Source organism: Candoia aspera, chromosome 1 (assembly GCF_035149785.1).
Source record: "Candoia aspera isolate rCanAsp1 chromosome 1, rCanAsp1.hap2, whole genome shotgun sequence".
NCBI classification, from domain to species: domain Eukaryota; kingdom Metazoa; phylum Chordata; class Lepidosauria; order Squamata; family Boidae; genus Candoia; species Candoia aspera.
In genome coordinates, this window is record NC_086153.1 from 111,989,275 (window position 1) to 112,016,607 (window position 27,333).

Below are 27,333 nucleotides of genomic sequence, written 5' to 3' on the forward strand. Positions count from 1 at the left end.
TCATTTACCGAATCACCGTGGTCGTTAAGTTAATCACAAGTCATTAAGCAAATCACATTGTTAAGTGAATTCAGCTTCCCCAATGGACTTTTTTTGCTGGAAACTGGCAAAAAAGGTCACAAATCGCAATCACATGATGTCATGTTCACTGATTCAATGTAGTTTATACATCGTAACGTTTCACATGCCATGGCGCTGACGCGCGTTTCTGTTTGGGAGGGAGCTGCTGTGAGACCTTGTACCAAGCTCTGTATGTGAAATCAGGACAATGGAATGTGTTTGGGTTATTTTCTCTGTTCAAGGACTTTTCCTGCAGACCATCAGAAACCGTTAGGAGCACCTGGGATTGTGGACTTGAGAAGATTCTACGGGGGGAGGGATTTCATTTGCACCGAGGGTTTTTAGTTTGAATTTGGCGCGCTTTCATCATTCTCAGCTTTCTCTGTGATCCTGCATACTGTTCTTTAATAAATCAGATATCTTTGAATTCCTACTAATGAGTCTGATGGTGTTTTAGAATAGGCAACCTTTACACGTGACCACAGGATGCTTGCTACTGGTTGTGAATGCAAGCTGGCTGCCAAGTGCCCTAATTGCAATCTCGTGACTGCAAGGGTGTGTGACATTTTGAGACGGTCATAACTGTGAGTACAGGACATAAAGTACTTTTTCTGAGGCTATCGTAACTTCAGACTGTCATTAAATAAATGGTCATTAAGTGAGAACTACCTGTACTGCCAAATAAATTTGCTGGATATTTAGAACAAAGCTACTTATTTATGGAATAATTCATTTTAATATTGCATCTTTTGTTATAGTTCCATATACAGAAGGCCTGCATAGTTTAATAAAACTGTATGTAGAGTCCTGTGTGCTGGGGTTATAATTTGCTTTAATCACAGTCCTGCTCTGTATTGTCTCATTACATCTTTAAAGTCTGAGACCTATAATATGTAGTTGCTTATATACATCAGATAGAAAATGATTCCTCATTTGCTGTTTCAGTTCTGTGTGAAATATAAAGTAAACAGTTAATACTATTGCTCTTCTATGAAATCTTTTTTTAAAGAGAGAGTTTTGCTCATTGTTTTTTTTTAAATTAGAATACTTGAACAATTCTTAGCAATCACTGACATTTTTAGTATCTGCTTCCTTCTTCAAAACAGACATAGACAAACTAGATATAAAATGAAGGATCTATGGCAAGGCTGCTACTTTGCAGGAAGCAACATGCCACAATGCCCCAACAACCCTGATGTTCCTCTTGAGTTCATGACACTGGTCTTATTTTTCCGTCTTTCCAAAATCTAGAAATCCAGAATTTCCCTGCTTAATCCAATAATACATAAAATCCATAGTGCTTCACTTCAAATGATCTATTCCAGATGTGACTGGAAGTATGTCTTGGGCATACAGGAAGATGTTGTAGGGAGTAAGGAAGTTAACCTTGAAAGAAATAGGGCAGATCTGTTACCAAAGCAACAAGGGGGAAAACATGACTAAGTCCAAAACAAGAACTCATGTGCAAAAGACTCAGGCAGACTCCTCTCTAATTCACTTGAGTATGGGGGGGAGTGGGGAGGAGCAAAGCACAGTCAGACTTGCAAGGTTCTATTACTATAGCCAGTGTTAATAAAAATCGTTTTAGCCTTCAGGTAGAGTTGATTTCTTGGTTTGGTCTACATAGTGGGGCTGACAGATGTGGTCTTGCCTCCTTCCCCTGGATCAGTGGCCAGTGTCTACCCACTATTTCTCTCCCAACAGTTGCCCTCAGTTTGAACTAAGTCTAAGTTCCTTTTCCAGTTGCTGCCCCACCCAAACTCTCCAAGCTGTCTGCTTTTCAAACACAATACAGTAGCGATGAAAAAAAGCATTGCATGGTAAGTGTCTGGGTAGGATACTAATTTTGCAAATAGAAAAAGAAGATAAAACAATCACTTTGGCTTCTATATATGCTACAAATAAAAATAAAGAACAATTTTGTAATAGATTTTTTTCAAAAACTCATAGAATTTGAAGAAGGGGAAATACTTGTTTTAGGAGATATTAGAGTTATGGATTTAAATTTAGATAAATCACAAAAAAGGTGGGAAGCTTCTGCAACAGGTATTTCAATATATGGAGGAACGGGCCTTAATAGATGTTTGGAGATTACAGAATCCAACAAAGAGAGACTATACTTTCTTTTCGATGACATCACTCATACTCTAGAATAGACATATGATGGGCATCTAAGACTTTAACACCATCTTTCAAAGAAGTACAAACTCTCCCAATGACATATGCAGATCATAATCCAATTTTTAATAACATGGAGCCTAGGTGGAAAACCTTTCAGATGGAAAATGAAGGATAGGTTATTACTTCATGACACAGTCTTACAAAAAAGTAAACAGGAACTATAATTTTTCTTCAACACAAAAAGGACACATGGAATCTTTCATATTACAGGTAGTCCTCCACTTACAATCACAACTGGGACTGGAACTTGGGTTGCTAAGCAAGTGGGTCATTAAGTGAATCATGTCCTATTTAACAACCTTTTTTGCTGCAGCCGTTAAGCAAATTACCATGGAAGTTAAGTGAAACACGTGGTTGTTAAGCGAATCTGGCTTCCCCCATTGATTTTGCTTGTTGGAAGCTGGCTGGGAAGGTCGCAAATGGTGATCACATGACCCCAGGATGCTGCAACCCTCATAAATGCATGCCAGTCACCAAGTGCCTGAACTTTGATCATATGACTGCAGGTGGTTGTAAATGCAAGGAACAGTTGGAAGTCACTTGTTTCAGCGCTGTTGTAACTTTGAACAATCACAAAACGAATGGTTGTAAGTTGAGGACTACCTGTACTCTCTGGGAAACAGGCAAAGCATATATGAGGGTCTTTTACTCAAATTAGCTGCAAAACAAAAAAGAGAATATAACAAACAAAAAGAACAATTAGATGCTAAAATAAGAGAATTGGAACAAAAGCATAGAATCAATCCAAACAAACAATTGATAAAAGCATTGCAAGAAACTGAACAGCAATTAAATTTATTAGAAACAGAAGAATTACAGAAGAAAATAAAATTTGCTAAACAGAAAAATCTTAGTACAATTGAACACACAAACAAACCAGGAAAACTATTAGCCTATCAATTTAGAAAAAAGAAACACAAACAATAGCAGCGTTAAAGAAAGGGCCCAAATTGTTACATTCAAGACTGGAAATAATAGGATTGGCAGCTTTTTAAAAAGAATTATATTCCAAGACTAGTACTGATGAAGCTGCTATGAATAAATATATTGAAAAGTCGGTTATCAAAGAATTGATCAATATCGGCGAATGTCTATTTTCAATAATCTAAGCTATTTAAATAATAGAATCGCAATAATTTTTAAGCATATTATACAAACATCAATGTATGGAAACAACACAATGTACTAAAATTTATAACAACATAATAAAAAGGGAAAAAGGAAAGCTATCAATATTCTCATTTCACATGATTTCAACAGGCAAAATGCAGGCTGTAAGAGGAGGAGGAAAGAACTCTTCTGCCTTGGGAAACTAAGAAGGAAGCCAACAACTGCACAATGAATCAATCCTTAAACACCGTGATGGACTGGTCAAAGGCCATTAATCTGAGTTTTTACTGGTCTTGGGAATGAAGCGGAATGGCCCTTGATGGACTGGGAAGCATTTACCTTGAAAGGACAGATTGACAATTCATGGTACTTTTGGATCTACCAAAGTCCCAGATTATTTCAGTGGCTGTTACCATCTTAAAATGGCATAGGAGCTCTACCCACTTCTGGAAAGAAAGGCTTGTCCTCTGTGATTCACGCACTCATAATTTCAGAATGGGATTCCTGAAAATGCCCTCCCATCTTGGTTGTTGAGACTAGTTGGGGAGCTACAGTTAGTGCAAGCTAATGACTGGTTTGTGACTGACCTACACATACACTACTTTTGAGCCCAAACATCTACAGGCTGTCAGTCTACCCCTAAAACAGGTTCATGGTAATACCACTATGCTAAGCCCACAACAAATTAGTTAAAAAACATCCTCAGCAGTTTTTATCAGCTGCTGATAAAAGACACTAACTTCAAGGGAGGTCTAGCTCTCTCCTAGAGAGAACTAGGCTTTCTCTGTAGGTCTGCAAGTTCTGTGGAATGATCTGCCTGCTAAATCTAATGCTGGCATTTTTTGCCTGTTCTCTGACAATACACCACATGATGGTCTTTCCCAACCAATAACTCCTACCAAAGCTTTTATTTTTAACAGATTGCTTCATTTGTCTATGATACTTAAGATTTGCATGAATGAAAGTGCTACCGTATCTGGGCTGGAAAAATCTTCATGAGCTCTAGATAGCACCAAAGAAATACAGAAAACTCTTTTTTTTCCATGATCACCTGCAGTTTTGCAGCCCAGATATGTATAATCTCATTAAAGCACAGCTAACTTGATAGATTTGGTAGACTTGTTAGTAAAGGAACCAAGCACATGTGCTGGTATTTCATTGCCCATATCTGCCACCAATCACACATCTACTAAAAGAAAATGTATGTGTTTTTTACAGTGCTTCTTTACATAAATCTATGCCAGGTGATAGTTCGATGTAAAGTTTATGGAATTTGGGCAAAAATATAAATATATTCAACATTCATTTTTAAATCACCATTTAATGATCTAGGTTCACTCTGCTATTTAAAGATATGCAATGTATGGCTTGATTTAGTCATGTAATTATAGTATTTGGTATATTTATTATATTTATTACATGTTACATTATATTAAAGGTAGACAGTATTATTACATTATATTCAATGTAAACTATTGTGTTTGGTATATTTATTAAATGTAACAGTATAATCAGTAGTTATGTTTATTCATACTTCAACATGTTTTAAAGTTTTCTTCTGGATAGTACTATTTCTAGTGGTCTGATCCTCTGGGTTAATCCTCCTATTACACATTCAGTGTTGAGGGGGATAAAAGTTAAGAATACCTGAGTACCTTGTCATATCACATGTATTAATTATTCTATTAATGAAAATATTTCATTGGAGTACTGTTTTTACTCTTTCCAAAACATATGTTTCTATCCAAATTTTACCCTTTGCCAGTGTTTTATCCAAATTTCGCCCTTTGCCAGCTCACATCTCTAATTTTAATGTCTGTTCTATACCCATTTGAATAGACTACAATTAAAGAAGGCTTTACAACAAATCTGAACTATGTGGCATCATAAATGCAGTTGGTTACCTGTAACTAGATGGCCTTACCTATCTCACTGATTACATGAAATTATATTACATGTAATCCCAGACTGAGTGTTAAGCAATTCTTCCAAAGACTTTCAAGTCCAAATTAAAGTGTCATGTTTTCAATGTAATTAGCATTAAACTGTGTGGGCAGGGGATTAGCAGAAGACAAATGGAAGTGCTGAAAATCATACTTCTCATTCTAATTCTTCAATTCCTGTTTCCTTCAATTCCTATTTACTAAACTGGTAAATAAACAGTAGAATTCACCTCAGTGAAGAAAGGAAAAAATAACAGAAGCTATACATTCATATTAAAATGTAAAATATTTTAAAATCTTCTACATTTTTTCTGTCAGAGAACTTAAGGTTTCTTACTTCATTGTTCAATTTATCTACTACAGGAAATCCATATTTTTCAGGTCACATTCAAACATACTGTTCTTGGTGATAGAAACAATAACAAATTATGGTATCACTCATCACTACAGGTATGGAGAAAGGAAAAATATACTGGAACACATTCAGTGGAAATTCCAATGAGTGGAAATCCAAAATAAATCAATTATATCAGAAAGAGATAGTGTGCATTTTTAAGGAGAAATAATAATTAAGAAAAGGCAGCACATGTAAAATATTGAAGAGGTCCTGTAACTGTTCTATAAACAAACGAACATGCATCTTAATAAAATGCACAATTATATTGTGAGTTGTTGCTTTGATTACCAGTTACATTAAGTATTAAATACCCATAGCTGTAACTTAAGACTTGTTTTCTAAATGGGGCAACATCTCCATGAGGTAAAATACTTCATCCCAACCAATCCACAGAACTGTATTTTAACCTAAATCACTGCAATTCATTAACACTCAGTATGGTAATGGTAAGGGATATGCTTTCAATTACTATTAAACTCGAGGCAAGAAATGCTATAAAATGCCAAAGAGTCTCTTGCAACTTCAACGTTCCTTTATGGGGGGTTGGAAAGAAAGCAATGGGCCTAAAACTGAATTGAAAAATATGTCTTCCCTTATTTGCATTACTTTGCATTTCTTCCTCATCCTGCTGAACTCTTGACGTTTGTGCTGAGTTTCAGTCAGAGGAAGCGAGCACCGGGACACCTCCCCTGCTGCACTCAGCTGAACTATTCTGTACACAGCTGTTTTCATGAGCAGGAATTTCTGTCTGCCTTTATTTTGGTGTGCTGCTATTCCCCGAGGGAGGAACAGCCAGTGATTTTAGAGATCTGGTGGAGGTTCTCATGCTGCCGGAGATGGACTTGGGATACCACTCCAGAATTATTTGTTTTCAGCACTTGAACTGAGCATGCACAAAAGTTTAAAAACGTAAAGCTTAAGAAGTTCATCTTTCCTGACTTCCGGTGGGGACATGTCGGACTGAACAGCTGTGCCCGTGGGCTCAGCAGGCAGAACTGACAACACGGCAGTTATTTTGGGCTCAGACAGGTTTTTCCTGAAGCCCAGAAGTGTTTTCCGGAAAAAGGAAAACACCTGGAATCACCCCATCTGCCCTCCAGACAGCTGCTTGTAGCCAGATTGCAAACAGTGTTCACACTCGACTGGTAAGAGCTAGCTGTGAGGCTAGGACATCACCACTTCCAAGCCGCGCTGTAGCCTTAAAGGGGCACTAAGACCGGCCACCCCATTTCCAAATCACCCAATTTATATTTTTGTAAGTATATGGACCCTAAGAGAGGCTTTCTACTGCAAGGAGAAGCGGGTTCTCTTGGTGCTTATTGTTATTTTTGGGATCAAATTTTTAAAAAAATTCTTTTTAAGTTTTAAAGATTTTTGTTTTCCATCCAAGTATCAAGGAAGACTGAGAGTAAATAATTGTCTCCCTGTTATTAATTTTGTACTAAATTTGAAGAAACTAGCATTTTCCTACACGTTGAATCCGCTGGTTTGAACTTTCAGTCTCCTGCTTCTACTTTCCCTGGGGAATTGCCTGCTAATCTCATTTTCACTTAAGTAAACAGGTTCCTTTGTATCTTTGACTTTCACTGGTTAAGCTCCTAGGGGGCACCATAATCTACTGCTTGATACATGGAGGACCTTAAACAGACTTTCTCTGACTTCCATAGAGATTTTAAGCAGATTCTTTCTGATTGTTACCAAGTTTTTATGCAAGGCATTCAAGACATTGTGGAAAATATGAGCTTTAAAATGTCTCATCTGATTGGGGATGTCATGGATGAAACCGAGGAATATAACAGCGACAGGAATGTCTCTCCAACTTCTGCTGAGATGTTGGATGAAGATTGGAGAATGCCCTGGAAAAGAAGGGGTTATTACGTATGGCAGGTTTTCTGAAGTGAAGTCGGAGTTTTTGAGGGGGGCAGTTGGGCTGTTTGATTTAAGAAAAAAGCTCCGCATGTATTGTGGGGATATGTAAATGCTTTGATCTACTTTGAAGTGGGATAAGGGTTTAAGAATATTTAACTGGATTGCTTTAAGAGTTTGATTTCATTTAACGATTTGATTAAGATTATTAAAGTATAATAAAAAATAATGTCTCGGTTTGGGTCTGACATGATTAAGCTTATTAAAATTGCTGTATTATCAAGTATAATGGTAGACAATTTATATGTTTTTTTCTAGTTTGATCTTTATTATAGTAGACAGGAATGTATAGAATAGTAGTAGGAAGGAAATAACTAAATAAATTTTATCTTTGGGGGAGAAGTTGATTAGGTTTATATATGTATATTGTTTTCTCTTTTAATATAAGGGGAGGGAGCAACTAAGTGATTTTTATATTGTGCCAATGGTATGATTTATAGAAATAATGTGCTTTTGGTTTAATATACAGTAAGAGAGTGATTATGGAAAAATGTTGTATCTACTTGCTGTTAGAAGTCGGAAGTCACCTCTTTCTGTAACTTTTTTTTTTTAATTCTCGTGTTTCTACACCTTTTTAGTTTCTTTTTTTCCTTTTTCCTTTTTCTCTTTGTAGTTTTTTGTTTTTCCGTAGTTTTTATCTTTGCTTGAAATTTAATAAAACCCTTATAAAAAAAAGAACATCTTTCCTCACTGCTAGCAAGAAAAGCCTTTCTTGCACCTCTTGAAGAGTCTGCTTAGTGTAGATATATGTATGCTACTTATTTTAAATTTGTAGACGTCAACTTTTCCTGGCCATGGGACTACTAAGAAATCAAGGTACAATTTGGCAGGAGGTGTTGATATAATTCTTCTGATAGATCAAGGAAACCGGGTAACCACTATTAGCAGGATATGAACAGGAAACCCTTCATGGTAGCAAATTACCTATTCAATATTACCGACCCAACACCTTGTAGAGCTTTCTCTTTGGCCCACCTTAATGTCTTGCCTTCCACAATGCTGGAGGAAAGATATAAAAAAGCCCTTTCGCAGAGTGAATTTGTCTTTGTGATCTGCAGGAATCTGAGACTCTAGCCCTCTATTAAGCATTCTTTGATGTTTTTTCTATAGCAACAAGCATCCTATTCTTAATAAATGTTTCACCTGTTCTGAGGAAGATCTTATTTACTTTATATTGTCAGACTGGAACCTTAACATCTCTAGAAGATTTGCAACATTTCTTACAGTTGTCAGTGCTTTTTGCAGGAAAATACTGTTTTAATGTTCAGGATTTTATAACGATATGTTTTTATGCTGTTTTATGTCATTTTGTCAGATTGGTCACTGGGGCCAATAAAGCATGTATATGTATGTGTTGCATGTACCTTAATAGTTCAGTAAATCTAATTTCATATTTTAATTTTTATTAAATATTTAATTATCTAATATCTTAGTATTTTATTCACAAAGTAGTTTTATCATTTAATGAATCAGATTTAAGTTTACAAATTTTAGAAAGATTAGTATTTAATAAAATAGCATTCTACTTCTTTACTTACAGTGTATGTTACTTTGATCCATTTTACCTTCATCAATTATCTTGAAAATGTTTATGCATTGTAACCTAATCTCTGTAACCCTTTTTCAAAACTGTATACAATGCTGATCGATGACCATAACAACAGTAACTACATTAATATTACACAGTTTGCAACAAATTTATCGTATTCCACAGTCATCCACAGGATAGTGTCAAAAAAGTCAAGATAACAGCCCCTTCCTTTTTTGTATGTGTCATGCTGTTGTTCAAACGTTAACTGTTCCTAGTCTTTTATGGTACATGCTATCTCGGGTGAAAATGCCCCGGTGAAAAGCTTAAATACAAACTACATCTAAGCAAGATGCTTTTGTCTGTAAAACAGGCATGTTTTATTGCTATCTTTACCTGGAATCTTGCTAGAATTGAAGTCTGGCTAGATGCTCTATAAGGTATCTTTATTGATAGCATTGCCAGACATCATGAAATGTGGGCACTTAACTGTTAGATATTTACCAGCACTTGTGAAGTATATTTTTAATTTTTTAAAAAAATAGGAAAAAAACATGAAACGATCTGCACTCAGTAGCAACTGGTGCTCACTGACAAAAGATTGGGTGGAAAGTAAAGCTGCTAATGGTAGGCAGAGCCAGTGATAAAAAGGACAGACAAAATTCCTTCTATTTCATACCCACACATGCATTTTCTCTTCCTCCTTCACTTTCTTTTTCCTTTCCCACCCACATACATACATGCCTGAACAGTGCCTGATATTAGGGGAAATAGAACCAAGATGGGAATATTTAAAAGAAATTCCACTTAAAAAAAAACCAAATCTTTTTTTATTAGAACTTTATTAAATTTTCAAAATAAAATACAAAATATAGAATACAGAACAGCTAGAATAAAGAAAAAGGAAAAACTAAGAAAATGCAGAAATAGAATGAAAATATAAAGAGAAGGTGACTTCCCACCTTCTCCAACACAGATATAAATATTAATTATACAAATTTAATCTCTTACCATTAGATAAACTTTTGCTAACATTTCTATAAAAAGAAACAATTTAATCATCAAAACCCAAAATTAAAACTTCATTTTTTCCCATTACCAGCAAGTAATCCAAAAGCAGTTTCCCAGTAGAAACAAACCCAATCACGGTATTTTCTCTTCTCAATGCTGTCAATTTAGCCATTTGTGCCAGTTCCATTAATTTAACCATCCATTCTTCCCTTGTGGGGATTTTACGTCTTTCCATCTTTGTTCATATAAAAGTCTTGCTGCTGTTATCATATATAAGAACAAAGTCCCATATTGTTTCTCAAATTGTTGGTCCATCAAAAAAACCAAATCCATAGAGGATAACAAAGATTAAAAGCTCAGTTATAAGAATAAAATAATAGCACTAATATTCTATTTAATTATAAATCAATATAAACATAATTTAATAACAAAATATAGGCTATCTGTAAAGTATGGAATGGAAAGGATGGAAAACTTAAACTAGTATTTAAATAATTTTTTTTCTTGCTAATTTAAAACAAAACACTATATTACTATTTTAGTCAACACTTTCTTTTGTTGTAAAAATCCACAAGTTTGCCATCTTTTGTTCTCTGCTTGTAGCAGAAGAGGTAAAAATTCACAGTGATGACTACACCTGCTGAACTTCTTTCTGTCAAGCAAGAGCATTGCTTAAGAGATGCATCAGTAATTTGGTAACAACCATACACATTTCTATAAGGGTTCTTATGAAATGGCCCTTACTTGCAATTCAAGAGATAAGACTGAATTCAGAAAACCATGAAAGGAAGAGGATTAACTACTGGTATTGTTCTGCAGCACTTACTCAAAAGCTTCCAAATAATTCTAACAAGAGATCTTCCACAGCCATTTTGTTTTATGAATTTCTATATAGTCTGACTTATCTAGGAAAAAAGCTAGATCAGAATGGATTCAAACAGTCAGCATCATCAAGGACCAAAAGGATTTCAGATGCTACTTAAGCTTTTCAGAACTTCTGACCTAGAGCATTAACTGATCAAAACAATAGGGATCTCCCCCCTCCCTCCCCTTTTAAGGGCAGCAGGGAAACTCTCAATGAAGTATTCAGTATCTGAGAGAATTAGTGAGTTCTGGCAACTCTCCATAGCTACAAGATTATAGTTCAGTGTTCAGTCTTAAACTTCAAAGACCTCTTCCACATTCTGTTACACAAGCTGACATATATTCGATATGATGAGCTTTATTTTGTATTCTGACCAGCATATGGTAAAAATATAGATATTACAAAATGATATGTAAAGTTAGCAGCTATAATTTAAGAACCGCCTATGCCTATAAACTATATACATGGTTATGAAACAGCATTATGACTAAATGAAGTTATGAAAATTATGACACAGAACATAAAAACTATGTCATTATTATGAAACTCAAAAGTATAAAACATTGTAAGAGCAATTTAAACTAACAATTAAATTTATAACAACTAAATACTATAATAAAAGTGCTGTAATAAAGTATAATAAGATAGTATTCTATGCTATCCTGAAAGCTAAAAGGAGCAACTGTAACAGTGAAAACTATGAAGCTAAATAACAAGAATACAGGATCAGATTACAGATACAGGATGTGCAAGCCTGATTAACACTTGCTATCAGTCAATTTCTACCAGATTTTGCATGCTGTCATACAGAATTTAGCAACATTGCAAGTTACGAAAGAAAAATCCAAGAGAAGTTAGTAGATATACCATTAGTCTGAGTGGTCTGTTAGCCTGGAGAGCAACGTGTGTTATACTATGAATCCCTCTGTAAATGAGCAGTTGAAAAGGGCATGCTTGATGGTTCCAATTTCTCCATCATCACAATGGCACAGGTGTCCTGGAAAGGGGATCTTCCTATCTTTCCTCTTAACACAGCTGAAGGAAGAGTGCTGCAGCATGGAAGAAATGCCCTCTATGATTAGATGTTCCTAGTTGCCTGAGGTAGAATCATATGCTTGGAAGGAACCTTAGAGGTCTTCTAGTCCAGCTTGCCTGCCCAGGGAAGGAATCCTCAGACTATTCCAGACAAATGGCTATCCAAACTTTTCTTGAAAACTTCCACTGATAGAGCTCCAGGAGGCAGGCTGTTCCACTGCTTAATAGCTCCGACAGTCAGGAAACTCCTACTTAATTCAAGTTGATACCTCCTAAAGGTACTAGTGCCTATATTCAGCTTCTATTAATGGGAAGCCTTAGGGCCCTGCCCAGGTCAGACTGTTGCTCTGCATCCATTATGCCCTGCTTCAGAAGAGTTCTAGCCTGCTCATAAACTGGAGGAAGTAAGTTGGGAAGTATATTCAAAACAAGTTTAAAAGATGGTGTCTCAGCTTCATTTTTCACTCTCAGGATGGTGGTCTCTCACTGAGTAGAGATAGAAGCCTATCTACAACATGCCATGCTAATTGGTCACTCTGTCTTATGATTTTTGGTGGAATGCGCCTGGTCTTTTTGGATCCCTCAGTGGCTTTTGATATTGCTGATTCTGGTATCCCCTGGACTGCTTACAAGAGTTGGGAGTTGGGCGGGGGGGCGGCACTGTTCCTCATTGGTTTTGCTCTTTCCTAAGCACAGATTTTCAGTTGGTGAGAGGAAAGGCCAACTCAGTGGTAGCTCCCTTTTAGGCTACCATTGGATTTATCTCACTCATCCCTGCTTTTCAACATCCTCCCGAAACTACTGCAAGGAGTCATCAGGAGGTACAAGCATCAGCATGTTGTGTGATAATCAATATGCTGATAATATTCAGATATATTTATCTGAAGGGCTTAACCTGGTATCTGGAAGCAGTGAGGGACCGCATAGGAAAAAAAAAAAAAACAGGATGAAGTTGAATCCCAGCAACAAAAAGGTGCTGTTTGTACAGAACCATTTGGCTTTTTTACCACTGCAGCTCTCCCTGAAGCAAGATGCCTTGGTGACAGTTGCCCATGTCCATATCACTTCTAAGTGGCACTAATGCAATGTGGTCTAAATAGGGATCACTTTAAAGACTATGTGGAAGCTGCAATTGTCACAAAATGCAGCCACCTGTTTACTAGCAGGTGAGAGTTGCCAGAAGCACATTGCACCAGTATTACAGGCACTGCACTGGTTGCCTCTGAATACAGTTCAGTTACTGGTTATTATTTATAAAGCCCTACTTGGTTGGTGCCTTCAGGAATGGCTTCAATAAAACCAACTATCCAGTACATGCCTCCAGAGTAGGGATATTTAGGATCTCCTTGTTGTGTGTGATTTGGGGAAGAGAACTAGGAAACAATGCTTTTGAGTTCCATCCCTCTGAAATAGCCTTCCCCCAGAGACCCAGATGTCAAACTTCCTGCTAAAACTTGGGAAGGCATTCAAAAGAGAATTGTTCTATAGATCATTTGACCTATAATGTTGCCAGAAGTGGTCACTATGAAGGAATACTATTATTGCTCTAACTGAAGATATGTTTATTATGTTTGTTTTATGCATATATCTAAACATCCAAGAATCTATGTGGAGTTGATGCCATAGAAATTCTTTAATAAAATACACACACACACAAGTAATTGTTGGAACCAAACAGCACTGTCTACAGTTCTCCAGAACATTAAGAGGATGGTGTTGCCATAAAGTTGTATAAAGTTGGGGAATGTATCAACATTTGGAAACATTTACACTGTATTGGTAGCTTGGGTGGGTCTTGTCCTTACTGGACATGGAGTTCAGGGCTTTGGAAAGAACACTAACTAAATCTGGTCTCCTGGACAAGACCATCCCAATCTAAGATTATGCTATAGGAGGCCAAATGAAAATCAGGATATGAAGGTGGACTAGAAATGGTGTGCTGAGTTCACCCTCAGTGATGGAAGCTCTTTCAGTAACTTTGGGCCAGACATTCTCTCTTAGCCCAAACTACCTCACAGGGTTGTTGTTGTGGGGAAAATGGGAAGGAGGACTCAACACCTTGAGCTTTTGAACAAAAGGTGAGATATAATTCAAGCAAATAAATCAATAGATTCCTCACTGAAGTATAATCCCCTCCCACCAAACACAAGGGAAAATCTAATGTGAGTCCTGCTATGTGTGGTGGACATTTAAGACATCTTCCTAGTTGTGGGCCATGAATTTCTAATCCACTTGAGAAGGCAAAACATTCTTTCACCAGAAGTCAAATGCTACTAGCAGTTCCATTTTCCAGCAGCTATAAATCCTTACTAACAAATGACAGTAATGGGCCACTTGTCCTTGCAAAGCAGTGAAAGATAATTTGGGACATTCCTCTGTTTGGATGTGAGGCTGCTTGGTGCGGCACCAGAATAAATGCCTGGTCTTCATTAATACCAGAAGGAACAAAATAAACTGAAACATTAAGATTCTACACATATACACAGTTTTTATGAATCTAATAGTTGCCTGTCCTATAAGAAAGCAATTCTGTTTCTGCAACAGAGGGCACACCAATACCGTATCTGGTCCCTGAAAAGCTGTCTCTGAAGTTTGACAGGTCAAGTATGGTATATGGTATCAAGTAAGCAAGCAGAAGTAAGTAGCAAGACCTGGACAAATCAGGAAAGGAAGAACTTTCTGCTCATGCAAAGCTATTACTGGATACAATCCTAATAGCTGATTTCACATCATACTATGTTTTGTAACTCACACAGAATCTTAATGAAACAGGTTGTTAATGTAGTAGAGAGAAGATTTTGAGCTATTCAGCTTTTGACTATTCATTAAGACAGTGAATGTTTATGGCCTTATGCTCTATGAAGGTACAAAATCAATTTGAAAAACACAAAAAAGAAAACTAGAAGCAAAGCAAACAACTAAAAATATCTTGACCTTAGTAAGAGTACATGGCAGTTTGACTGAATCTTTTTCTTTAAATAGTACAACCGTAAAATTTACTTAATCTTTGCAACAGCAAAAAAGTCTGTAAGCCTGTCCTCATTGACTCACTAAAATAAGACTGTAATGTTTAACACTACGAGAACAGCCTCGCTGATTTTAAGGATATCAATTTTTGAAAAAATTGGTTTATGACAAGCTTCTTAATGAAATGTTTTAAATCATATTTTTAAGAATTAATATTTTTAAGAATAGTGTAAGTATAATTCATAGGTAGTATTGGTATTAACATATTAATGGGCAAGAATAGGAAATGTTTATGCCAATATATTAAAAAGTTATTATTTGGAATTGTGGATTTCTAGAAGTATAAAATATACAACATAACATTATAGTACCGGCAAAATATACTAAGTTCTGAAAACTTTGCCAACAAGATTTGTGTATTAATTTTCATTTTCTTTATTGCTATACTGATGTTTTTAATTGTATTTACCACCTGGAATCACTTGTGCAAGATGGACAGCCATATAAAATATGAACATACAGTAATAAGTTATATTGTCTCTAAAACATCATCTCACTTAAATACTGTCTTTCACTTTTTCATCTGTTTGTTGATGGTGTCCTGAGAGATAATAATGGCCTTGAACCTACCTCTGAATACCACTTGTCAATGGACTCTAGGATGTCAATGGATCCTAACCACAGAGACCATGAAACTAGCTGGCTGTGCTAATTTTTTGCAGCCTGCTTTGCTTGGCAAAAAAGTTTTGGTATGCATCCTGCTGCTCTCAATATTTGGGCTCTGGGGAAAATTTTACTCTTGTCTGCAAAACCCTTTATACCTTGTGGCTATCAGTCTCAGCTCCCATAAGCACTTTATCAGTATTGCTATGCATAGTCATTCTTCCTAGATGCCTCCTGTGAAACAGGTATGTGTGATGGAATTCCATACAGATTTTGGACTAAAACTCCCATAATCCTTTACCACCATCTATCTTGGCTGAGGCTAAGCATACAGTATAGACCGCTTACACTTGGAGTACAGATTTATTGAATTAGATAACCATTATGCAGCAGGCACTTTGCCCTGACTGGCACCTTCTGTGTGTCTCCTATGTAAACACAGTGTCTTGCACGTGTTAGCAGACACGTTGTGAGAATCCTGTTCCCTGGCATTGTGTGTTTGGGAATGTTACCACATAATCTGCTACTCTGCTATCGGGAAGGCACAGGGTCACAATGTGATGTGACATAGGCTGGCAGAGCAGTATGGTACAGTCAGCCAGGCTGCCGTCAAAAATGAAAAGAAAGTCCAAGTTTGAAATGATAACATTTTAAGGCTATAAATGAAACTTAACACTCATTCCATAAGACTGTAAGGTATTTTGCTGGCCCTTCATTACTACCCACAAATATATTCTTCCACTAAAGTGTGGTGAACTGTTTAAAATGGGGAGATTTTGATATTTGAGATATACCTGGGAATAAGATGGCCCAAATCTTCTTAGAAGACTGCATATTTTCAGCCTTGAGCTTAATATGAACATCCTGAAGTTTCTTTTCAGAAAGTTTAGCTGTTTACTGAGCATATGTTATGCAGATTTATAATACCCGATTCCCGTACAATAGTTTTGATAAAGAATTTGATTTACTTCTCAGAGATTGAGAATATAATCTTTGTTTTTATTAAAACTGTGATGTTATAACCTGAACAGATTTAAAAAGATATATTTAACATACATTTTAAAGAAAAGATCTCCACTTTTTTTAAAAAAACAAATTTTAAAAATATTCTTGAATACAGACAAAACAAAAAACAGAAATGGAAAATTATGTGAATCAAATGTGGAAATTCATATAGATTTTTTAAAAGAGGTAGTTCAAACTACAATCATTCTAATTTTAAGAATGAAACAAAATATGCAAATATCCTTTGAAATGCTTTAAAGCTTTTCCCAGTTATAGATGGGAAGTGAGCACCAGAATTCTGGGATCTATAGTCCATTCATTTGGAGAATATAGGTAGAATAGGATTTATTGTCTGCCATAGTTTTCACATTAATGTCTTTATCTCTTATGAACCCTAACATTTTTTTTGCAGATGTATTTTAGATGCAATCTGATTTTTCCTTTTTTGGGGGGGGTAGTTTTTCCCCCCACTATTATTCTCTTTTAATCTTTGTTATATCCTATAAAGTATCTACTATAGCAAGAGTGTGCAACTTTTTTTGAGTCAAAGGCTGACTAGCTAGAGAGCTGCAGGTGTTATCGCTGAAAGAGATAAGACATTCTGCTCCCATTTCTACTTTTATTTTGAGGGGGAAAAATTAGTCCTTTTGCCCTGTATTTTGGCAGAACTATCCCAGGATGCTGACGAATGCTACTTGGGCGCTAGGGGCTATATATGACTTGTAGATTGCTCACCCCTGCTCTACTTCATTTCTATCTAACCAACCACAGAACTGCATATTGTGCAATTTACAGAGTATTTAAACTCCAGACATTTTTTTTAAATCAACATTTGGAAACAGACACCTTCTGATATTTTTAAATGACTTCCATCTCCATCTTGTAGTATCGTATAAAAATGTTACTCCTTGCAGTTTGTATTTCATGACTGATGGATACAAAACTACCATTAGGAGGATTAATGGTTGCATGCTTTATTCATCAATATATGTGCTTTTTCATCATACTTGCAAGTTCAGTTAACCTAGCCACCAGGACACATAAGCCAGCGTGAGATAACTGAAACCCTTCAGTTCAGATATCCACTCAGCCATGATACTTTCTAATTGACCTTGGGCATGCATGATTTCTCAGGTTATCTTACCTCACAGGATTGCTACTAAGTCTGATAGGTATATACTGACAAACGTCAAATTTTTATATAAATCAAACAATCCAGATAAAAGAAAATGCATCCTGGAAGTATACATGGATACCCCCACATTCATCAATAATTTCCATCCACGCTAAAATTTCTTTCCCCTTTCATTAGTGAGGAGGACACATTCAATAGTAAAATACCAGATATCTGTATATAATAATTTATTAAACTTGTATGTTGCCCAATTCTCAAAGCAAGGTACTTACCTGCTCTAGCCACTTCTGTCTGAGTTCATTATTTTGTTGCTGGACACTTTTAATATATATAAAATGTGTATGTGTGTGAGAGAGAACAAGACTGATAGAGGTACTGCTTACATTCTACATCCAAGGTTGTTTCATTATTCTAGTATTCCTAGGTTTATATAGGTACATCTTATATCAACTGGTTGGCTTGCCCATCCTTTAAGAGGGATTACTTTGACAATATGAGTCATCTGCTAAAGTTGGAAGGCCATATTCAAGTATTTTCTCTGTCTTCATCCCAGTCTCAACCCAATGGACCTAACAAATTCTTCTTTGAGTACACATGCAGAGAATTGTGGTTACAGGACACCAAACAGCTTACTGTCTCTCACTGAAGACTTCTAGGTTGACTGAAAGGCTGATGATGTCCTAGTGACACCAACAGAGATTTTTTTTTCCTTTCCTTAAACCAGCAACACTTGTCTTTGGTAATATAAGATTAAGTTCTGTTTCATACTGTCTCTTTCTGATAATTGTTCAACAAGGGGACAAAATCTATGATTTACTTTACAATTGTGGCAAGCTCAATTACAAATATTTGAATTCATTTCATTTATTAATATTTTTCCTAGTAATGAAGCACATTAATAATTATCTTTTCAACATTCCAGTTTATATATTAACACATTTTAATTTACCTAAGATAAAGATTATTGGATATAATTTTTCAGACCCTGTATGGCCACATTAAATTTTGCATAAATGGAACCATAATGTTTTTTCTATGCTGCTTTTTGGTTCCAATTTCCTCATTGTAGATAGACATTTATTAACCTGTACAGAGCAAACCTTACCTAAAATAAAAGTAAACTTACTAAATTGGATTGTTAAGAACTCAAAAGGTACAAATGCAACAGAATTGAAAGGGCAGTAAAATCCAGTGTTCTTATACTTGTTTAAAATTTGCTTTTCAAACATATTGTTGCATAAAGGAAAAATGCTTTCTTTAAAAGACAAGGATGGCCCAAAGGTCCTTTTTACTGTTTTCAACCCAGTACCAGAAAGTATGTATTTATACACATTTCATATTTTAATACATATTAAAATAATTGGGGGGAGGGGGGATGTAAGAAACCAGAGCAACAGTTTTGAGTTGTTGCAACAGGGAGTATCATGACACAACAGTGTTGTCATTCGCAGCTCATTTATCACTATAAAACATGTGAATCTGAGCATTTGAAACTATTCCTAACCCCTGAACTATTACCAGTTGATATCTGGATTCCTACGAACCAGCAGATCTCCAAAACCTGCTGCCCCTACTGTAAAAATGGGCATCTACAACCTAGCATCCAAAGATGCACAGTACTTAATCTTGTGAAACTCGGCACCGTCCATTCTGCAGAATTATCAGAATTCTATAATATATATATGTTTGTGTGTATGTGTATCCATCCAAATCTTTAAAGAGCAGTATTGTTTACAGAATTAAAGATCTTTTTCACATGTTTCCAAGTTCAATACAACACTGAACACAAAAAAATCCAAAAAAGAACACCAGAAACATTCCATCCTACAATTCCTTCCGTTCAGTACAGTCATAAACTGCAAGAGACGCAGACAAACAGGGATAGAAACAAATAGGATTCAGATGCATATATGTATTTGTATACCTAGCACATATAATTTAAAGATCACAGGAGTATAGTTACTTTGGCAACCAGCTCAACATCTTATAGCCCTAATATAGACAGTGAGGATAAAAAGTAGTGATGAGGGTGAGAGGGAAACTGCTGTCATAACAACCTTCCACTGAGAACTACTGAAATAGCAAAAATACTCTGAAAATACTACACAGCCTACTGTGGAATAAAGGAAAACAGAAAGCATGCCGGTAACCCAGGGAAGAACACAAAGAGAGAGAACAAGAAATAGAAAAGGAAGGGCGTTTTTCCCAATAAAGTTCATTCTGGTTACCTTTCTGCATTCTCTTAAGGGGGCATGGGGACACTTACCTATGCCCAAAGTCTCATTACAAAAGCCCTTGCGAACCAGGCGTGCCCTCTCCTTCTGTATAGATCAGATTCTTTGCTGGGTCCAGAGAAAAGGTCCAGCGCTTGCTGGAGGAGGACTGGCACAACCCCAGCAAGCTAGCGGGCAACCAGGGATCTCTTTAAAGACTTCATTGTACGGCGAGGAGCAGGAGGGGGGAAAGGGGAGAAGGCTGCAAAGGCAGGAGTAACGGGGGGGGGGGGTGAGCCTCCAGCCTCTATTCAATTACTCCTTAAAATAAAACAGCCCTTCAGAAGTTTAAAAAATGTTCTGAAAACAGCGGGAGATGAATACTGATCGGGGGACATTACAGAAAGGGCTCACCGGAGGGGCTGGCAGAAAGCTCAGAGGGGTTACAGGGGCCGGGGGTCGCCCTAGGTGACCAACACGCGGGGGAACTTGCGTGGGGAGGAGGTCAGATGGGACGCGTGCAAGAGAATAGGTGGTTCAAAAAGGGGCAGCGCTCCGGAGATTTCTGGAGAGCCGTGTCTTCCAGGTTTGAGCTGTTGTTTTTATCTCCATTTTTGGGAAAGCCTACTCCCTTCTTTCTCCCCCTACTACTTCTTCCTTCAAGAAGTCTCCGCCAGTCCTCTCAGGCTCGGGAAACGTCAAGGAGGCTGTCCAGCGTGAAGCAGAGCAGAGCAAAGCAAAGCAAAGCAAAGCAGGCGCCTCTCCCTGCGGTAGGAACGGCGTTCACTTCTCCCCCTTTCCAGTTCCCATCACCATCGCCACAGGCACCGCCAATTCCTTCGAATGCCGAGAGAGCGCGAACGCTCCCGCCGACCCACCCCACCGCCGGAGAGAGCAGGTGCTCTGAAGGAGGAGCCACTCATTCACTCACCCGTCCTTGGTGGGAAAAGGCGGGAGTGCATCCGAGGCGCCGCCCTGGGGGCAACAGGGCAAGAAGAGCAGCAGGAGCAAGCGCGGGCGCAGGGGGGAGCGGCGGAGCCCGGGCTGCTCCTGCGCGCGCTCTCGCTGCCCATGCCCGGCGCCAGTGCTGGCTGGAGGAGGCTCTGCGAAAGCGAGAGAAAGAGACAGAAGCAGGTCGAGAGAAAGACTAAGCTGGGGGCTCGCGCACGCGCGCGGCCGACGAGCGGCAGCGGTGGGAGTGGGGGGTAGAGAAAAGGGTGGCTGGCTGCGCTGCCGGCGGTGGTGACGGAGAGGAGGCGCGCGGGGTCGCGCGGCGAAGGGGGAGCCCTGGCTCTGGGAGAGCGGCTGGCGTCACGGCCTTTCCCCTACCCTGCTGCGGCGAGGGTCGCATCCTCGCCGTATGGCTCTAGCCGAGAAGAGCCTCGGGAGCCTCACTCTCGCTTGGCGTGCAGCGCGGTCTCTATTTGTCACGGAGGCGGAGGCTCCCTTGGAGGATTTTTAGCCTCCATGACTTTACTTCTCTCCCCTTTTCCCCTTTGAGGCTCCGCAGCAACTCATTCAGTTGGAAGGTCATTCCGCAGAAGGGCCGAACCGACATTCCCCGACCTCTTATCTTTTGCATCCTTCCGCACCCTCATTTCTGCACTACGTGAAGAAAGAGCAAACCTGGTACGCTTCCTCGCTCGCGTAAGCGCAGAGAAGCCGGGTTTGTGCAAAATCAAGCGAAAGCAACGACAACGCTCACGAGACGTCGCAAGACGGGTTTTTCATTGCTGCAACGGATAGCCCCTTTTTTGTTTGCTTGCTTGCTCGCTCTCCCTTCCCAGAAAGCCGCATTACCTTTGTTCACCATAATGAAATGCCTGTGCGAAGAGGCCTGGGCAGGGTGAGAAAAGCACATTTTTAGAAATGTAAACTTGCAATTCGGTGCTTGCCTCTTCTCCTTTACAAATAAACCCATGCAAAGATGGGTAGAATGCTATAAAAGGATACGCGGGCTGAGTTCGGAAGTCGTGGGGAAGGGCTGGTCCGTTCTCAGCATCTGTGAGGAGTTATCCGATTCGTGGCACCATCTTCCTCCTTTCCTTATTAAACTTTTATGCTGACCGACTTCCAACAACTGATACCTTATCGATCTGTATGATTACAATTCCCATAATCCCTAACCAGCATGTTCCCTTGCTAAAAACAGTATACTAGAACTGGGAAGAAGTTTTTGTTTATAACTGCAGGATTGCAGAGTTTGGTATGCGTGAAGATGGAGCCAGTTTGGTCTAGGGGTTAAGGTGCTCCGCTAGAAACCAGAAGACCATGAGTTCTAGTTCCGCTTTAGGCATGAAAGCCGGCAGGGTGACCTTGGGCCAGTCCCTCTCTCTCAGTCCAACTCACCTCACAGGATTGTTGTTGTGGGGAAAATAGGAGGAGGAAGGAGTGTTAGGTATGTTTGCAGACTTAAGCTATTTATAAAAATAATAAGGATAACAAAGAAATAATAAAATCTGATGAGATTATTATTGTTAATAAACGTAATTAATACAGCCTTCCAAAGGCTTCTTGTCCTGAGTACAAGCTTTTACTATAACATACAAACTAGGCAAGGAGGAGAAAGAACTATGAGTATCAGCAAGTACTGTTTTTTCCCCAGAACATTCCTTGACTGGCACTTAGATTTTGAGTCTGGTGTTCCTTATCTTCATAATACCTGTTTCTCTATGTTTGGGCCATATCTAAGATGCAATTGGATTGCCACCATTTCATATTTCATTTTTAGCTAACCTAACTTTTTACTGTTGGAGTTCATATGTGTTTGAGTACATGTAAGTGAGGATAATACATCTGATAAAGTGGAAACAAGAAGAGATTATGTCAAAATATAATCTGAGAGCATTTAAGATGCTACAAGGCTGCTTGTAATTTTAGCTGCAATACAGATGATCACAGCCATCATAGGAGTCACTAAATGTAAATTGGAGATCTGGGCCACTAAAAGCAAAATAAACATGAGGTAGTTCTGAATAAGGGAAAGCCTATTTCTAACAATGTGCTTTGACCTAAAAGTGGGGAAAGCAGCTATGTTCTAGTTGAAAGGTTTCCAGAAACATCCAGCTGGCCAACTACTAAAACAAGACTAGTTGAACCTTTGACCTGATCTATCAGGACTCCTCTTAAGAGTTTTTTTTCCCTCCATTTATATTTATATTCATATTTTAAGTCAAGAGTATATCACAGGTTTACACTTAAAGGAGTCAAATACATAAAGGACTTAATTGGGTCCTTAATTGGGCTGGACAATTTGGAAGAAGGAAGATATTTGCTGGGTTCTCATTTAATTCTAACCCCAGTTTTGCACTTTTGAATCTGATTCTCTAGTTTTAGAACAGAGGATAAAATGCATATACTACGGGAAAGTATGTTAAAAGAAATCCTTTCATTAACTTTTAACGGTATTGGGACTTGTACATCCCAGTTATGTTATGAGCTATATCATTGGGAGTGTGATTTTATAGTAGGCAGGTAAATAAACAAGGGAGCACAGTCAATGATCTACTGAAAAAAAATGGCAATCCACCCCATTGCCAAGAAAACTAAATGACCACTTACAACCAGGATAATGTCAAAATTATACTGGAAGATGCGCTCCCAGGCTGGAACAGGTCCAGTGAACTACTGGGGAAAAGCAGAGAGCAAGAACAAGTAATACTAGTGTTTTTGTGACATGGCTGGATTAAAGCAAACAGGATGTCTAGCTGCTGATGTGGCAAGAGACAAAAGGAGAATCTAATGCTGCCAAGATACCATGGCTATGTGGAGTATCAGACTCATGAACCAAGGCAAACCTGATGTCACAGCAGAAATGTCAACGTATGCATGGATTTAAGAAGCCTTAAAAAGCAATTGCTGACAAACTGTTGTGGCAAAATGAGTTGGAAATGAACTGAACTAAGAATAAATGTATTCATGAAAATAATATAAAAAATGGAAATCAGAAAAAAATGTACAAATTGGACAAAAGTACACAGATAAATGTGAACCAGGAGATTTTTGGTTGTTTTCTCCTAGCACACATTTCCTTTTGCCTCTGGCCACATCAACAGCTGGACATCCTGTTTGCTTTAATCTGGCCAGTCATAAGCATTAGTATTACTTGTTGCTGTCTGCTTCTGTAGCAAACTGGGCATCTTCTAGCCTTGGGAGGACATCCTCCAGTATCATTTTCACACTCTCCTGATTTTAAAATTTTATTTGACTGATTCAAGAAAATGAAGCATGTTTTTGGTTTTTGTAACAGCACAACTCCCTTTGCAATCATCAGAATTCTAAGTCTCAATTCTGGTTGAAGGGATGCCTAGATTAAATGTTGCTCTGCGTCAGGAGATGCTACGATTGAAACATGACTGACAACTGCCTAAATCCTAAATAATTATTTCTTAGAAAGCTCAGAGGATGGTCATTTTGCCAACTAATCTGACAACTTGTTCCGATATGGCATTTGCACATTTGTATTACACAAAATTTTTGGACAGTAACATTGGTTTTAAATGACATTTGATTATTGTTTCTGGTTGGATGATGATTCCTTCATTATTTTCTCTTGGTGTTTGTGTTTTAGCTGGTCAAATCTACCTTCTTAACAATTTGAATTTTACTTTACATGCCTTCAGATTTTTTAGGTACATGTGACAGAGCATGTGTGTGAACAGCTCCTAAATTAGGTGAAAGTGAGGTGAAATTAGAGTTTCAATTTCAAATTTATTTCAAGGTCTGCATGCAAAATTCAATAATTTGGGCACTGACTTATCTATGCACATAAGTACACATAGGTGTACACATCCATCTGTGTACTCAAAGACTAGTAGGATCCTGGCTTCCAAAGGCGCTTCCTGAAAGGGTGAAGAAAGGAAAACCCCAGGAGAAAGAGGTCTGACACTGCTGTCTGGTAGGCTGGGAGGGTCATAGTAAAACTGGAGGTGCCCAACAATCTGTCCAACAATCCTGAATGAGATCACTGTTTTCACTGCTTCTATTAGTAACAGAATAATAGAAATCTTGACTGGGAAAAATAATTTCAGTTTGCTCCAGTCCATAACAATCTCCACTACTACTTTCAATAATAAAAAAAAACAATTACAGGTAGTCCTTGCTTAACAACCGTTTGTTTAGTGACTGTTCAGACGACAGTGCTGGAAAAACTGACAACCAGTCCTCACACGTACGGCCATTGCAGCATCCCTGTGGTCACATGATCATGATTTGGGCACTTGGCAACCAGTTTGCATTTATGACCATTGCAGTATCATGTAGTCACATGATCACCATTTTCGACCTTCCCAGCCAGCTTCTAGTGAGCAAAATCAATGGAGAACTGTGTGATTTGCTTAACTAAATCAGGTTGGATTCGCTTAATGACTGCTTTATTTAGCAACTGAATTCCAGTCCCAGTTGTGGTCATTAAGCAAGGACTACCTATATATGCTCTCCACTGTGCAGTAGATGTTATTTCCAGTGTCTGGGCTCTGCAGAGAGAGGCAAAAAGTTTCATATCACATGGAATGCAGCTACAGGTAGTCCTCACTGAATGACGATAAGTGGGACCAGAATTTCCATCACTAGGCAATGCGGTTGTAAAGCATGACATCATGTGACTATAGCGCTTAGCAACAGCAGTTCTGGTACTTCCCGTTGCCATCATTAAGCAAATCCCACCCTGTCATTAAGTGGAATGTCACATGTTAACCGTTTGCGACCCCCTGCCAGCTTCCCCATTGACTTTGCTTATTGGAAGCTGGCAGTGAAGGTTGCAAATGGAAATCACATGACTGCAGGACACTGTGACACAATTATGAGCTGGTTGCTGAGCGCCGGGATCACAATCACATGATCACGGGGACATTGCAACCATTGTAAGTATGAGGACTTGTAAGTACCACTCATTCAGCACCATAGTAAGTTCAAATGGTTGCTGAATGAGCGGTAGTTAAGTGAGGACCACCCGTATATAGGTTCTGTAAAGATTCCATTAGATCAACCTGCCTTAATAGTCAGCCAGTTTTCTGTACCTAATGCTAGGGACTTAAAAGGGTTTGTTGTTAGTCTCTCTATCCTGATGCCAGTTGAGACTATAATATTAGAGATCTTGGATGCTTTATGGTTCCTATAAAACTTTCTTGAGAGCTGCACAAGATTTTATAGCTTTCAATACAATTATTTTAATGTCCTTAGCGATCAAATTTGTCTTTAAAGCCACCTTCACTTCTTCAAGATTGGTGGTCTGATCTGAGAGAGTGAATGACTTGGGATATTTTTCTGAGTTTTCCTGGGGATTTTCTATTTTATCCAATGGTCCTATTAAGGCCTTGGTCTCCATTCAGAAAGAGGGAATATCTCAGCTATCAATACAATAGCACCCAAATATCCTCAATTCAAAGAGAAAGCTATGATAGCAGTTTTTTTTCCCCCATATCCTTTCAAATATTAGATGGTGGAAGCAATGCATTCTTTTTCTTTATTGTTAAACAAGTTATCAAGTTGTGACTCTTTAGACTATGCAGTAGCCAGAAAATTAAAAACAACTACAGACTTCTGGAACTATTTCAGATCCACAAAGTTTCAAATTCAATATCTGTATTTGTATTTAATCATGTGATATGGGCAGCTATATAAAATGAATGAATGAATGAATGAATGAATGAATGAATGAAAATGCTACTAGTGTTCCTATGTTTATACGTTAGGACCAGTAATGGCTCAGAATATTCTTACTTAAGCACTTATAGTTTGAGAAACATCATCCTTCATTCTTCTTCTTCAAAGGGTCCCGAATTATATGGGGTTATGCTAAGAACTCTTATTTATGTATTTTAAATCCTACCACACTGTTACCCTTCTCTAGAGTGGCTAATAAAATACATTTTATTGGGAAAATATAAACCAATAGGAAAGCATTGTTTGAGTTCTACACAATTTGCAATTGATTTGAGTGCATCCCACCAGCAGTGAGTTGTTACCTGCCAAATGCTTAACTACCTTTAATTCTTTTAATAAACACATGGATAGGTTTACTTGGTAGTTAAGACAGCACAGGTCCAGACTATAACCACATCTACCCCCAGTGATCTCTGCATACACAGCCATTATTGGGAAAAACCAAAGTGAAGTGGCATTGCATGTATATACACACTGAGACAGTGTACAAAATACTTGCTTGTGCAATGAAAAAGATCTGGCTGCTTTAATTATTTGAACAGCACTGCTTCATACAGGTTCCCACACATTACAAAGTACTTTTTTTTTAAGGAGTAAAGTGCCTAATATTTGACGGCTATGAAGTCAAGTA

The 27,333-nt window shown here is 38.0% G+C and overlaps 1 protein-coding gene across 1 annotated transcript in view; it reads right to left on the reverse strand.

Moving 5' to 3' along the window:
- FUT9 (fucosyltransferase 9) overlaps positions 1–21,112 on the reverse strand; it is an 82,900-nt gene extending 61,788 nt beyond the window's left edge. Inside the window, exon 1 of the mRNA XM_063291048.1 lies at positions 20,971–21,112. Coding sequence (XP_063147118.1) covers positions 20,971–21,112 — 142 coding nt within the window. The remainder of the gene's footprint in view (positions 1–20,970) is intronic.
- Between the last annotated feature and the right edge of the window lie 6,221 nt (positions 21,113–27,333).